The 15,415-nt window shown below is 40.7% G+C and overlaps 1 protein-coding gene across 1 annotated transcript; it reads right to left on the reverse strand.

Moving 5' to 3' along the window:
- Window positions 1–2,771: 2,771 nt before the first annotated feature.
- FAM199X (family with sequence similarity 199, X-linked) lies at window positions 2,772–15,392 on the reverse strand. The gene is made up of 6 exons (XM_030449035.1): window positions 15,109–15,392; window positions 11,998–12,217; window positions 10,082–10,231; window positions 9,588–9,749; window positions 8,253–8,513; window positions 2,772–7,392 (listed from the first exon to the last, which is right to left on the reverse strand). The coding sequence occupies exons 1-6, from the start codon at window positions 15,273–15,275 to the stop codon at window positions 7,222–7,224; spliced, it is 1,131 nt and encodes a 376-aa protein (XP_030304895.1). The 5' UTR covers window positions 15,276–15,392; the 3' UTR covers window positions 2,772–7,221.
- Between the last annotated feature and the right edge of the window lie 23 nt (window positions 15,393–15,415).

A 15,415-nucleotide genomic window follows, 5' to 3' on the forward strand; every position in this document is an offset into this window, starting at 1 on the left:
TGTAGGGAAGGTATCCTAGAACTGGTAACTTAATGATGTGCTACTGAAAGCTTGAGTAGGACATGTACCTTCACAGCACCCATGCCACAGACAGGCACCTACAGACATGCTCAAGTGCTGTTTCAAAATTGGCACTGCAGCTTTCAGACAATTTGCTCTATATTTTCCCCATTTACAAGCCATTTAAACTGGAGAAGGGAAAAAAGGAAAAAAGAAAAAAAGAAAAAAGGAAAAGGAAAAAAGGGGGGAAAAGGAAAAAGGGAAAAGAGGGAAGAATGAAAAAAAAAGGAAGGGAAAAAAATGAAAAAAGGAAGACTTAGTGCATTAAAAGCTCTCTACTTGTTTCCTATCATCACCCAGCATTGTCAACTCTGAAATTCTCAGTCCACATAAGGGAGGCTGAATTTGAAAGAGAGACCAGGAAAGTTAAAGCAGCCATGCAACATACAATGGTTAACAAAAACCAGAAATCTACTTCCATCTTTTACTTGCAATAAGCAGTATCAGGCCAGTCTCAGCAATCATCATGAAAAGTGAAAGCAAAAATCTTTTCCTACTCACTGGGAGCATTATTGGAAAAATAACTCTTAACAGACATTTCCCTCCTTCAAAAGCAGCCTAAGAGGAGAAGCAAATCTCCCTAGTATTTTTTTATTAGGACATAAAGAATAAAAGGACAGGGTTTGTAGCAAAGCAACGTTGGCAGCTGAAAGGCCCCTAGGATGACTCCAGGGCTCCCTCCAGTGGCAACATCCATGGAGTTACTGACCTTAACCACAGGAACTGGTTGGCAAACTCTACCTTTCAGCTTCAGCAACACCTTCTTTCTTCGAGAAACTTTGTAGCAGCACAGCAGGTACTTCCACTGGAGCAGCATGAGAAAGACTGCAGGTAAAATGAATTATCACACTTCAGCCTGAGGACTGAGGTCTGGATTATGAGAAACAAAACTTTACACCAGTGATGCTGCCAAGTGCAAGACACTGCAGAAGGCAGAAAAACCCATGGAATGAAATCCCAGATCAGAAACGTGGGTTTGAATTTAAATCCAATCTCAGCACCAGATAAACCATTTACAAGAGATGAATGTGCTGGAAGAAGGTGAAAAAAATGCTGTTGAGTAGGACACAGGATGCAAAGGATCTCAGGAAGCCAAACTGTAACTATTGGTGTACTGGGAAGTGTCTGGATGAAGTGTCCACCTCAGGCTAGTAGTAAGAGAGGGCTGAAGACAGTAAGATCAGTAAGATCATAGCCAACGCTGTCTTCCTCTATCTATTTAGTAATGGGAATTAATCAATTTGTTTTGCCCTTGTGGAAATTTTGGTTCAACATCTGCCCATGTGATATTTGGCCATCAAATGGGACTTTCTCATTGCAGTGAAACTTAATATACAAAAGGACAATTGTTTGAGGAGGGATAAGAAGGGATCCATACCATGTGGTGGCTCATTCATACTTTAGCCTCAGTAAAGAGTCTCTGCACCAGGACTAACTGGGAAAGCTGAAAAGTCCAAAGCACCACAGTCCAGCTCACTGAGATCCTGGGATCAGAAATCATCGACATTCCTGCAGCTTCCACGTGCTATCCAAGGAGCAGGAAGTCCCTGCTACATGAGACCACCACAGTGGGTCAAGGTCCTTGCTGACATTTCCGTTTGTTTTGCTGCAAAACATGCTGCACTGTCACTCCCCTTTGGGTGAAAACAGAAAGAAAAAAACAACCAAAAAAACCACCAAACAAACCAAAAACCCATGCAGGTCGCTGAAGTGCAGGGAAAGCATCACAAGAGCCATTGGTTCTGTAGTTATAACCTGCAGCCTCCCAGTTCCAGGCTCCATAACTGAAGGACTCAGACAGACTGACAAGACTTGCTGCAACCTGCAGTGCTTCTGCTCTCACCCCTCCCTCTCCACCCCCCCACTATCTACAAAAACAGGCCAGGATGGTAACATTTGGTCCATTTTAACTTCCCTAAGTGACAAGAATCAACTTCCATAAGTGTTCAATGAGCCTTGGCTGGGATGAACAAGGCAGCCCCTGAGATGCTGCAGGAGACTTTCTGAGCACTGAGGAACACATCCTTACACCAGCTATTCTCTCCTCAGGGTCTCAGGATTTTCCTGCTGGATTCCAAAGGGAAAAGGAACTTTTGTAAATTACACCTGAACCTTCAGGACTGCAGAAGAGAAATTTGCAAGGAAAACAGAATATACAAACAGAATATACAAGCTGGCAAGTGGCCTCACTGTAGCCTACACAAACACTGGTGAGTGCCAAGTCATTGCCACTGCTGGATCCCTGCTGGTCCTGCATGTCTTGGGGTGAAACACTTCAACTTCTGGTATTCCTGAGCATCCCTGCTTCTGCTGTAACAAATGAGATCTCAATTTACAGACAGACAGGTGCCTGCATGGTGAACTGCAAGAGCATGATAGGCTGACAGCTTTTAAGTCTTCTTAGATTTCAACCATCACCGGATGGGTGGTGGTTTGATGGTTGTAGGTACTGAGGGTGGCAGCAGGAGAAGATTCAGAGTTCTTGCTGGCAATAAAAGTGATTGGACTCCCTATGGAAGTGATTAGTGATTAGACTTCCCACAGCTATGGACTATATAGCATAGAGATGGAAAAATCCCCTGGCACAGAAATCAAAACTAAGGACAGGCAGCTTTCAGTACAAGATCTTGGGAAAACAACTGATTGTTTTCCTATGAAACAATTCCAATCAGATTTTGTGACTAACAAAAGGCACTGGGTTCAGGAGGGACTGATTTGCTTTCTATCACAAAGAACAGAGGCCACTTTATTTGTACTTCCTGCCTGAACAGCAAGTATGCCAAGCCCTACATAGGAATCATTCTGCTCTGAAGAGGATACCACATCATTTCATGAGAATATCTTTGCTATGTCATCAATTTTAATTCCAACCTGTACTTCAATATGCACATAACTATTTTCAAATACAATGAAAACTTGAAGTCAACAGTATCAGTCACTGGCATTGCAGCTTTCAGTAAATCCTTCAAGACTTCAGAAAAATCTCTATAAACATTGTGGAAAGTAGATACAGAATGTACAGAGGACAGGTTTTTATACAAAAGTGCATTTTAGCAATACAATTAGCACAGAACCTGGGGGGGAAAAAAAAAAAAAAAAAAAAAAAGAAGGAAAAAACACAACAAAACAAAACCGCCCCAGAAAACACCTCAATTCAAGCAGTACCATATACCCTGATCCATACCTCATCTCGCCTCCAAAAGAGGAAAAAAAAAACCAAACAACAAAACCCCACACCCTCACAAAACCCCACTTTCCCCTTGCTTTGGTTATGAATTATAATCAAGGCTTCAACATTAGCATTTTTTATTTTGAAGAATGTATTTGCAATTTTGAAATGTTTTAAAGTTAGCCAGATGAGAGAGAATGAAAATATGATTAATCAGAGTTCATAGCCAAACAGACAAGTTTTGAGTATTACCAGGTTTTTCCCTTGGTAGATTTATAAACCTTCTTTGCAGACCTTGAATGGAAAATGGCACGTTGACCTGTCTTTTCTGTGCCCAAGAACTGGAAGATGAGTCACCTAAGGAACATTAAACTGACAAATCTAACAATATTTGCCATGAAAATCTGGCTTGCAAGAATAAACTTCAAGAGCCCCTCAAAACAGCCAAGCTTATTAATATTTATAGACCAAAGTATCAACTGCTTTCAAAGTTGAAAGTGTTAGGAGAAAAGAAATGGCTTCAGGCCATGCAGCGTAGATGAACAGTAAATATTGCCATTTTTATATGTTTCTGTATTGTAATATGCACTGAGGTAAATGCATATGAATAAGTTCAAGCAGGTTGGCAGGTTGGTTTGTTTTTCTCCAGAGAATGATCTTCACAGGTTTCAAACCACAATGAGAACTAAAAATAAAGCCCAGGAAAATCTTGCAAATACTTGACTTGCTCTTCTTAGTAAGTACCCCATACTGAATATACTATAACCATCTTTTAATCAGTACTCCAGATAAAGAAAAATAGATATCTTAAAAGCAATAAAGGATGACATTAGATACACACACAAAAATTAGACAGGTTTATCAGGCAGTTAGCTTTCCTCCTCATATTTAAAATCATATTAGAAAAGAATGTTCTCTATTATTTACAGTCCAATTGCAACCAGACTTTCAGTGCTCCTTCTAAGCCTTTTTACAGAAAAAGTTACCATGGAAGCAAACCATTAATGTTAGAGTGCAAATCAATTACATTCCTATTACAGTGGGTACAAAGCACCTGGATGCACAGCCTCATCTGGAACCATACAACTATGAGCTTTTTTCTGTCTGTCTCTGTTTTGCTTTTAGCTTGACATTTTTTATCTCTAAATAAAAAGCAGAAACTTTATTCTTTTCTTGAAAAAGCACTAATAAGAAGGCATGATTTTAGCAGTGTTACTCTTATGTATCTATCTGAACTCAGCAATCTACAGATAACCTCCTGTGAAACAAAGCAGTAACCACAATGGCCAACCACTCAAATCAGCAAGACCATGTTTAACTAAAATTCCAACTGTTTGACTAATGCCATGAGTATCCAAAACAAATTCACAGAATCATAGAATCAATTTGGTTGGAAAAGACCTTTAAGATCATTGAGTCCAACCACAACTCTAACACTGCCAAGTCCACCACTAAACCATGTCCCCAAGTGCCACATGTACACAGTATCTCCATGAATGGTGGCTCAGCATATTGCAGGGAGAGATAAAATCTGTCCATGACACCTCCCTCCTCCAGAAAATGGGGGTCATTAGTTCTATGAAGGATGGGGAAAGGAAAAAAAAAAGCCAAATATGTAGAAGTATATGAGAACTCTTGAATCCCACAGCTACTTCAGGCCTGATTCTCTGAGAACATTCAGAGTCCTGTATTCTTAGGCTGCAAGCAACCTGGGACTATGAAACTACAGAGCTATAAACCATGGACCCCTGGAAATCCACTATCTTTATACTTACATGCTCACACCAAGATCCCAATGGGACTCCTATCCTCTCTCATGTCATGATCTCTAGAAGCTGACCAAGAAATGTACCTCATCAAAATAATGAGGGGTCTTCTCTCAACAAAGCCTGAGGGATTTTAAACTCTGAAGAGCTGCTGAAACAGAATAAAAAGTGATAATACTTTCATGCTCCACCACGCTGAGATATTGCACTTTTCTTACTATTCATTTTGGAATCTCAGTTCTCTGAAGTATTAAGTGCACATTTTCTTCAGAAAAAAAATATAGTTCACTATTCAAAGTCACAGCAGAAAATAAAAGTTGCACTCCATGGTGACAGTGTACACGTTTCATAATTAATTCATCCATTACAGCCATGATAAGCTGCAAGAGTTCAACAGCTGCACCCTGAAATCAGCTGAACTGACAGCAATTCAATTTTTTCCTCCAAACAAGGTACTTGAAAGAAGCTCCATTTTTCAGTCAGTCTAAATTCTTGTAACTTACATACTGTTAAGAAGTTTTTGGTACTGTTTCTACTGGAGGGAGCCATCAAGCAGCTACAGTGCAGAGCAAGCAAATACTGACAGGTAACAGTCACTTCTGGTTAGTGGCCAAATAACTGGCCACATGGGATAGCTAACAACTAAATTTAAAACTATCTTATGTATCTTTTAATCAGCCATTGGCCAAGTCTGGGTACCTGTTGCCTAGCAGCAGTAGGAGTGAGTAAGTTCACATATACTAGTTTGACTAGATATTTTACTGGTCAGTTTATTTTAAGGCTACAAGGAATGCCACTTCTGAAATAAAACTACTTCAGTTGTGCAGGACACCCAAAATGAATGTGAGCAAATTTATATAAAGTTGATCATGCAATTCTGCAGGACAGGGCCATGTCCTGAAATTACAGACACCCGTGGCCACACTAAACTGCCAAACTCCTTAACTCACAAGAGCAAAAATGAAAGCTGAGAAGCATCACTATAATGAAAAATTATTTCTTAACTCAGAACTAGAAAAAACTTCTATAATCTTTTAAGTTTCACACTGGAGTTTAGAAGTATCCATTTTATCTCAGCTGTGCAAGAAAGGAATTCTCTAACAAGATAAAGACAGAAGTCACCTTATAGATTGTCAGAATTAGAAAAGAGGTTAGAACTACTTTTACTTCCCTACCTGAAAGCCACAATTTTAACTTGTTTTCTTAGCAAGTGAAACTTCCAAAAGCACATAACAAAACAAGGAGAATTCTGAAACGTGCCATGGTGTAACAACCCACACAGAAGACCCATCCTCAGCCAAACACACAATTAAGAAAAGCACAGCTGCATTAAGTTCTCTTGCCAACAGCACCAGTCTATTTAGATTTGCTCCTGGGGAAAAAAAGCCACCAAAGCTGTGTGCTGTTTCTTTGCACTTCTGCTTCCAGTAGCTTTTTTACTATTTTAAGTAGTGTACTAGACAACTTAATCATAGATTAGTGTGCTTTCAATGCACTAAGATCTTTATATCTTAATCTTTTCACATCAATACTAGGGATGTAGTGGTCAATCCTGCTATCAGATATTGAGCAGCAAAATAGCTTTCTGAAGACTAAGGTTAGAAGCTGTTATTTTGAATTCTAATTGCCTCCTAGAGAACCAGATTATGAGGCATTCTGTGTGTTACAGATTCGCTGTATTAGATGTCCTTCTTTTCTGTGTAGTTCAAGTTCAATCACAGCTTTAAGAAAAGGTTTTATCACACTACTTTGATTTTTTAAGATGTTTCCAAGAGCAAGACTGAAGAAAGCAATATAGAACTATGGTTTTTTCCTCATGCTAAAAAATCTACCTAATAATGGGAAAGACAGAACAAGCCAAGTGTAATATTAATGCTGTTGGAAAAAAACAAAAAAGCTGAAGCAGTTATGCATGCTTAGTGTCATTCAAAAGCATCCCTAGAATGTCTTACAAGTAAGTTAGCATGTTTGCAAGTTCAAATATCCTTATAATTGTATCCATTCAGCCTCTTTTCAGAAGTCAGTTAAGTTTTTGAAGCCTTTGTTGCAAAATTAGTCTCAAAAAGCTGAAGTTATTCAGTACTTAGACCCTCCTACCCAAATTACACTTGAGATAAGATCTGGTTTATCCTGTTAACACTAACCAAAATTTGGTCAAGAAATATATGTAAACAATAAGGATAATACATTTAAGGCTTAGAAAGAACACTGATAAATTCACCCCTGTCACATTAAAACATCTACATCTCCTTCATGGTCCTCCTCAGTCACTTTTAAAGACAGCACTTCTTCATTAAGAAATAATCCACTCAGTCTTTCCTTACGAGCTTGTCTCTGCTCTTTCAGCTGCCGCTTGCGCAGAGCCTTCTGCTGGAGCTTCCTCTGCTTGGAACGTTTCTGTCAAAATACAGAAAAGGTAAAAAATAAGCTTTTGTTCTGTAGATTAGAAATCACCTTTAAAATAAATAACTTCTAAATAACTTAAAAGTTAAACTCCAAAATAACGCCCGCTCCAAAAAGTAACAAAAATTAATTCTCGGAGTTGGTGCAAACATTCATTCAAAATCATATCTAACAGTAAAATATCCAGACTGTTTACCACATCTGAGTCATGAGTCTTTGATCAGGAGAATCTCTACTGCATGGAAATGTTACAGTCTTACAGTAACAACCTGAGCTGTTGACAAGCAAGCAAGAACTGCTCCTCTCCTCCACACCTGAAACTGAAATTATGGAGTGAGGGACAAGGACATGAGCTGAAAGGTGCTTCAGTAGGATGCTCCTCACCTTGTGGTAAGAAGCCTTATAAGTTGTCTCATGAGATATTAGAAGAACAGAATGGAGAAGATTCAAGAAGCCTGATGGAACTTCCAGTAGGGAAAAAAACCAGGCAACCAAGACAGACTCTACTATCCAGAAATTATGCCCAGATTAGGTTGATCGATCTTGAATAATTTTTAACTGTATTCATTCAAAGAACTGTTAGATGAATAAGCCCTGATTCAACCCCCACTCATTAAGCAAAAGTCATGACAGGATCTACTACACACAAACATCACTTGGAAGTGATGGGAAGAGCACGAGTTATATTCCTTATGGTCATGTCAGCAAGTCAGCCCTGGTCTAGCTAGGATAACTTCAGCACACCCTCAGTTACTAACCTTGCTCCTTCAATACAAACCCCCCAGCTCAGATCACATAAGCAACCTTAAAAAGTTAGACAGCTTAACACACGTGTACATCATTAGAAACTTTACTTTTGAATCCCGGATTCTTTCTGCAGCACTCGTGGACAAATTGCTGTCACTGTGTGCTCGACTCATGTTGGCACTGGAGTTTGAAGCAGAGTTGGCAACACTGGAACCACTGCTGCTTGCTGAGCTGACCATGCTGGCACTGCTGCTGCTGGCACTGGCACCACTCACACCACTGGTACTTGCACAGCTGTAGCTGCTCCTCTTCCAGCTTTCCCTTGCAGAACGTTGACGAGGTCCATGTTCCTTGATGTAGTTTCTCACCTTTAGAACAGAGGCAGCAGAATTACTAAAGCCTTATGAATACCACACTGAGATACTTCTTTTCATGGAAAAAACACAATTTGCCATTCATAATGATCAAGTTATTGGATCAGTTCAGCTGGTTTGGTTTTTTTTTTTTTTTGCTCTGGATGCTTAAATCCTAAGCCATCTGGCAGTCATGGAGAGAACTTAGTTGAGAACTAAGTTAATATTAACTCCATTATGGAAGAAAACCAATTAACAGAGTTTGGGGTTTCCACCCACCTCTCCTGTCTCCCAAGTTTTCTAAGTAACAATTATTTATTATTATAACACTAAAGAGAAATATCAGTCAAGTTGAACTGACCTTAGTTATTTAGCTAATGTATCCAACCCATTTATTTTGTTAATTATACTCAAACAGAAGATGATACTTAAATGTTTCAATTAACAAAATAAGCCAAGGTCCTCAGAGCAGTGAATATTTTCCATTTTCAATCTTTATCTTCATCATAATCACAAATACAGAGTAACACTGAGGAGTTCAGCTTGTTTGCATACTGCATCTTTTCCCAACAACATACCAGGATAGAACAAGGATAAAGATGACAGTAGCATTTATCTACCACACCAGTAGTGGGATCTCCCACCCTTCTTCATTATAATTTGTATTTTGCAATATCTTTAAAACACTTTGCTACAAATCCCTTTTTACATTGAATTTATGGTCTTCCCAAACAAATTCCAAATGCTAATTTATATCCAGCAAGCAAATGAAGAGGCTCAACCAGTTGACAGTCATGAAGTGGAATATGCTTTGTCATAAGCAGTACCAAGCCCACAGCATAACTCATTACACACATGCCAGCTTAAGCTTAACACATTCTGAGAATATTTAACCAGTCTTTCATATATAAGCAGACACACACTATGCTGCTTCTGAACACCGTTTTCCCTGATGGACAACAGGGTGCTCCAGTGTATCTCCCTACATCTGATGATTCTGAATAAAAATTGATCAAAACTCTGTAAGGAAACTGACAAAACACAGCAGCTGTTGAGAACCTCAAATCTTATGTAAAAATCTTAACTCACCTGTTTCAGTTTTTCATCTGTGAGACAGTTTAATTCAATAATGAATTCACTATCTGTGGGCGAAATCTGAGCAGTAGGATCAATAATTTTGATAATATCAAGTTGCTCTCGAAGGCCCATCTCTGTGCTCACTTTGCGACTCAAATATTCAATATATTCAACCTAGGACCCAAAGACAAACAGGTCATTTTCAAGTATTATTGATTCTAAGTGAGTGACAGAAAAAAGGAAGTACCAACATAATAAAATGTGCTCGAATATCACATTTCCTACAATTCTAACCTGAGCATCCTCAAAAATATAGGGTTAAAACCTGAGTACCTGCTAACCTGCCAAATACAGATGTGAAAGACAAGATTTAGTTCCAAGGATCAAGTAGTACTGCATAGGTCTCATTCACACCTACAGCAATCAGTATGTCTTTGAAGACGTGGCACTAATTAAAAGTTCTTCTGTATGTTACAGTTCTCACATAGGAAAAAAATTAATTTCACCTGTTCATCATTTGTCATTGCACTCCATGGAAGTTCATCAAGATTCCTGTGCTTGTTTTTCTTTTTAGGAAGCAGACAAGGAGAGCTTGGAATACTAGGTATAACATCAGAAAGTACATCACTCCCACTTGTAATGTCACTGCCAGGCAACTTGTAATATGTAAGAGAAAGAACAAAGCCTCAGAATACAGTAGGCAGATTTAAAGTCATTCTCACACTATTAACAATTCAAAACACACTATCAAATTAGCAAAGCATCGATTATCTATGTACTCTAACAACTTCTTAATAATTACTCATTATCCCACATAAGCCTTCAAATCTTCCAACAAACAACAAAAGCAAACTCAGCTCACACTATCCCCACTTACCAATCCTCTTCCCAAAAAGCTGCATTTAAGGAAGCAGCAGAATTGATGTGGCATTTCAACTCCCTCCCTTCTCCAACGACGTAAATTGCCCACCACAAACCAAACCTAAATCTAAACCTCCCATGTGAAAGCATAACTTTAGTTTCAGGAAGATAATTTCAAAGTAGGTTTGTAATTTATACCATACCCCATAATTACACAAGACAATTAATTAAAACCACTGTCATTTTCCTGGAAGAAACTGCTGAACTTTAGCTAGCTTCATGTATTCAACTGATATGTAATTTCTGAATGCATTTGCAGTTAGTGTGACAGCTGCATTACTCATGCTCAGATTCTGCCAGATAACACCACGAAGAGCTATAAAAAAGCCTTTTCAGAATTCTACAAGCCCAATCACGTATGCCTCTTAAGAAATGCTTGTTTTAAAAAACAAAGACTAATTCTAAAAAGCTAGTTATTAATCAAATATTCTGTCAGCTAAGACATGGGAAATTGCTTCTTTTGAAAACAATCACTGTGTTTATCAAGAAATTAAAATTTCACAACTCAGTGAAGCTCTGAATCCTTCAGATCCAATCTGAGCCTTTCCTACAGGCTGTAGCACACAAACACACTTCAAACTTTTCTGATAGGATATCCACAGAGAGCAGCAGTCAGACTAAAACAGTAAGAAATTCACAGCTAGTATCAGTCCATGTTATCTGAATTTCATTTGTGTTTTCTAGAACAGAATTTGTGCTTTCTTGAATCAGTGTTTTCAGTCCTTGTACTGCACTTGGAAGATTCTGAACATACTTTGATTAAGCTTTATGACAAAATCCAGAAGTATTCCCTGGCATATTCTGATGCCCCATGTTTCCTGCTTCAAAGTTAGGTATACAGTAACAGTTGATTCAAGTCTCTAATATAAAAATATCAATTTAAGTTTACACTAAAAAAAGTTTTGCATACCCCAACTGAGAAACTGCTGACAAAAGACACCTACCACAAACTAGAGATACCTGACCAGGGCTGCATCTAAAACAGATGAGGAAATAGGAGGACATGATTCACTTTCACACTTTTCCCATCCTGGTGAGACAAAGTGAGCTCTGTACTCTTACTGGCACAGAAAAAAAAAAATTATGGAAAAGGCTGTGGCAAGAGCTTCTACACTTTACCTTGATGCCAGCTCCACTGCAAAGGAAGATATCATACAGACAAATCACTGGAAGCAGACATCTATAAACAGATGTAATTAGCAGGATACATCCTGAGTACAAATAATCTAAGCTCATGGCTACATGACATGTTGGTCACCAAAACCAAACTACCATGATAATTCAGCAACCCTCTTTGAAGGGCTGACCTTCAGTCTCTCCTCCAGATTGGGAAGGCTGGAATAAAATGGAACAAAACATTTTCTGTATCACTGAAGATTCATTTATTTGCTCTCACATTCAATAGTTGTGAAGAACAAACACCGAGGGCTTTTTAGTTAAAACTAAACCCAGAACTTAATGGTCTGTACAGAATGTGATATTTGGAGTGGCACTGGTTTACCTGCCATTCAAACTCACTGTCTGACCAGTCCCAGTATGTGCTGATAGAAGAAGAGACATCACTGCAGACGCTGCCCTCAGGGAACAAATCAAAAGAGGTGAACTCCTGGTCATCCAGCAGAGAGTAACAATCATCCTGATCACCCACTGACACTGAGGAGAACAGCTCCTCACTGCACTCTGAGCTGGCCACGCTGGTCCCACAAGATGTCAGGTTCCACCTGCAAAACAGGACGAAGCAAACAGACATCAGCAAATGTATTTGTATCATGTCCTGAAAAACACTCAGCTCTTTCAATCCCCATAAACCCATTTCTGCTTCACCTGTCAGCAATATTGTGGACCTGTTTTATGGAAAAGGGTTGTAAATTATGTAAACTGGAGCATTCTATTTTAAAATTTTTTTAAAGGTCCATAAGCAACACCAAAGGGAATTAAATATTAAAAATGGCAAGGTGAAAATCCATATGTAGTATTTGGACAACTACTAATATAATTATATTAAACAGTTTCCATCCAGAGCCACGATTTGTGCAGGGCTTAAATTGTCTTTTTTTTGTTGTTGGTTGTTTGTGGGCTTTCTAGATATACTGATCTAAAAATATAATTCTTTATATGTTGAAATATTTAAAATACAATGTAAATTGAAGTAAGCAAATCTAAGGAGTAAATCAATTGGGCTTCAGGAGAAACAGATGTCAAAAGAAATTCTAGGTTGATAAATCCCACACAGAACTATGGCTGAATAAAGAAACACATTATGGACGTAGTCAAGGTTCCATTATTCACTATTTTCAACTCTGACTGCCAAAAACATTGGACATTCTGTTGGAATGAGTCAGTGCAAGATGGTAAAATGATCTGTGTGAAAATGCTACTATGCCAAAACTCAATAGTTTTTTCCCTTCACAATTCCATATAAAAAAGTAGCTAATCCTGTGGCTAAAGGAAAGCAATTGAGGATTCAAATTTTGAAGAACAGGGGGGTTTGGCTCCAATGAGAGCAAGCCAGAATTTAGCAAGCTCATTAAATCAGTCCCCACCTCTGGATTTATTTTATATACTGGTGAAAAGTAGGTCAAGACAGTTTTTAGTCAGCAGAGTGTGGCAATCTGGCCAAAACAGTCTAAAAAGGGCTTCTAAAATTCACCACACAAATCTATGCAATCAGCTCCTGTTCCATCAGCCTGGCTAACTACAAAAGTATCCCTCTATCCAGCTGCAAAACTGAGCAACACCCTGACCCTCAGAGGCTGCTCCTCACTGTCAGTATGATTCTATGATTCTATTTAAGCTATAAATAGACTAAATATGTTTGTGATGGACTCACTCCCACATCTATTGGGCCATCAGTGAAACTCTCCCATGTCAAACACATTTTTAAAACTTCTGCTTTAGCAGATCCAGGAGATCTTGTCCTCCCTCCCCTCCCTGTGCACATGTGTGATGTCTTCTGTGGGCAGAGCAACCCATGGGTACAGAGGAGAACAGGAGCACACTGCCACTGGATGCTTTTGAACATTACCACAGCTTCATTCCTCATGAAACAGCAATGAAAGGAAAGGTAAGAGAGTGGGCAAAGTTTCCTAACCCATCAAAACATGGGATGAGGTGCAGGGGCTCTAACACCAGCTACACACAGATCCTCCAGGCAGGTACAGCCCTTGCCTTCCAGTACCTCAGGGGCTGCTGCACTTGCTGGGGTGAACTGGATTAATGAGAAGGGGAACTATATTATAATTCCTCAGAGCCTGAAAAACAAACAGAAACCTTTCTGCAAACACCAGAGATTGAGCCTGGCATCTGCCATGGCTCAGCCAGCCCAAGACAGGGCATGTCCTTGCCCAAAGAAGCGAAATGTCCCCTCAAGACACCTGGGTTACAAAACTGGGTTTGTAAAATGAGCAAGCCTGGATAACAGACTGAGAAAATGAAAGGCAATGTAAACAAAACTATACAGAAATAATTAAATACAATACTTTAGTGAATATCACATATTTGTCATACAGATATGTTATGGATACATCTAACTTGATGTCACCATTGGGTCTTACAGTGCAAGAATTAGGTCATTGAAGTGTAGGACATTTGGTTGAGGCTGCTCATGCTGAATCATTTCAGAATCCATAATTAAAAGTTTGATGCCATAAATGACACTTTTGATGTGTAAGTTCCATTATTTCATACAAATTAAATTGAAAAAATAGCTGATTATTCACTGTTTATTATGGTGTAATAAAAATACCATCATAACCAGCAAAAGCATCTCGCAGATCTGGAGATGGAACTGAAACTATTTCACATGCATGTTCAAGACTAAAATCTCACAAACTGTTCTCAAAAAGCCCACCCTTTTGCTATATTCATGCTTAACAATAAACATAAGCAGTAACACGACTGGGTTCTTAGGTAAGCTGGAAGGTGAGCACAGCTGGAATTTCTTTGTAGAGCTGCATCTGCATTTTTAGAGCAGACCTTTCCTACAGATTACAGACCGACTAATTTACCCTTAATTAGTAGCATGGGATGGAAACGTTTTCGCAGGAATCTCTGCAGTCACCGAGCCACCTGACTCATCCCGAACCTCCCCGGGCTTGCTGTGTCCAGTCCAGGCCTTTCAATGTGACCAACACGCCGCCTTCCACCTGCCCCCCCTTACAGCGCTCCAAACCAGGTTTTAAAGAGCTTCGAGAAGGCATAAAAGCATCTTGAAACACAACCGAGATCACACAGAACCATCCCAAGCTCCCCGGCTCCCCCGCCGGAGGGCAGCGTGACCCCAGCGGGGCCCAGGCACAGCCCGGGCAGCGGGCAAGAGCGCACGGCCCAGCTTCACCGGCACCTCCGGGCCCACCAACGCCTCCGGAGCGGCCCGGGAGGAGGGTCCCGAGGGGAAGGGTCCCGGGGGGTTGTCCCCGGGAGGAGGGTCCCGAGGGGAAGGGTCCTGAGGTGTCTCCGGGGAGCCCCTGGGGGGGGAAGGTCCCGGGGAGAAGGGGCCCCGGCGAGGCCGCCCCCGGCCTCCTCAGCCCCCCGCCCCGGCCCTCGGCCCCAGGGGGGTCATCACCCAGAGGCTCGGTCCGGCCGCGGGGTTCGGAGGGATGTGCGGGCGGACCTGTTGGAGTGGAAGCGGTGCAGCGGGTCGGTGCGGTGGCAGGAGGAGAGCTGGCAGCCAAAGTCGCTGACGTCCAAGCAGCCTTCCTCGCTCAGGCTCAAGCTGCCGCCCCGCGGCGGGCACGGCTCTTCGGGGGCCAAGAACTTCTCGTACGGTTCCTCGGTCATGGCGGCGAGAGCGGGAACGGCTCCCGGTGGCGGGGAGGAGCCCAGCGCCTCAGGCAGGCAGCGCCGGCACCGCCATCCCTCAGCGGCCGGCCCAGGATGCGCCGCGCTCTGGCACCGGGCTCTGCTTCCGGGGCCGGGAC

This window comes from Calypte anna, chromosome 4 (genome assembly GCF_003957555.1).
Source record: "Calypte anna isolate BGI_N300 chromosome 4, bCalAnn1_v1.p, whole genome shotgun sequence".
Classification (NCBI taxonomy): domain Eukaryota; kingdom Metazoa; phylum Chordata; class Aves; order Apodiformes; family Trochilidae; genus Calypte; species Calypte anna.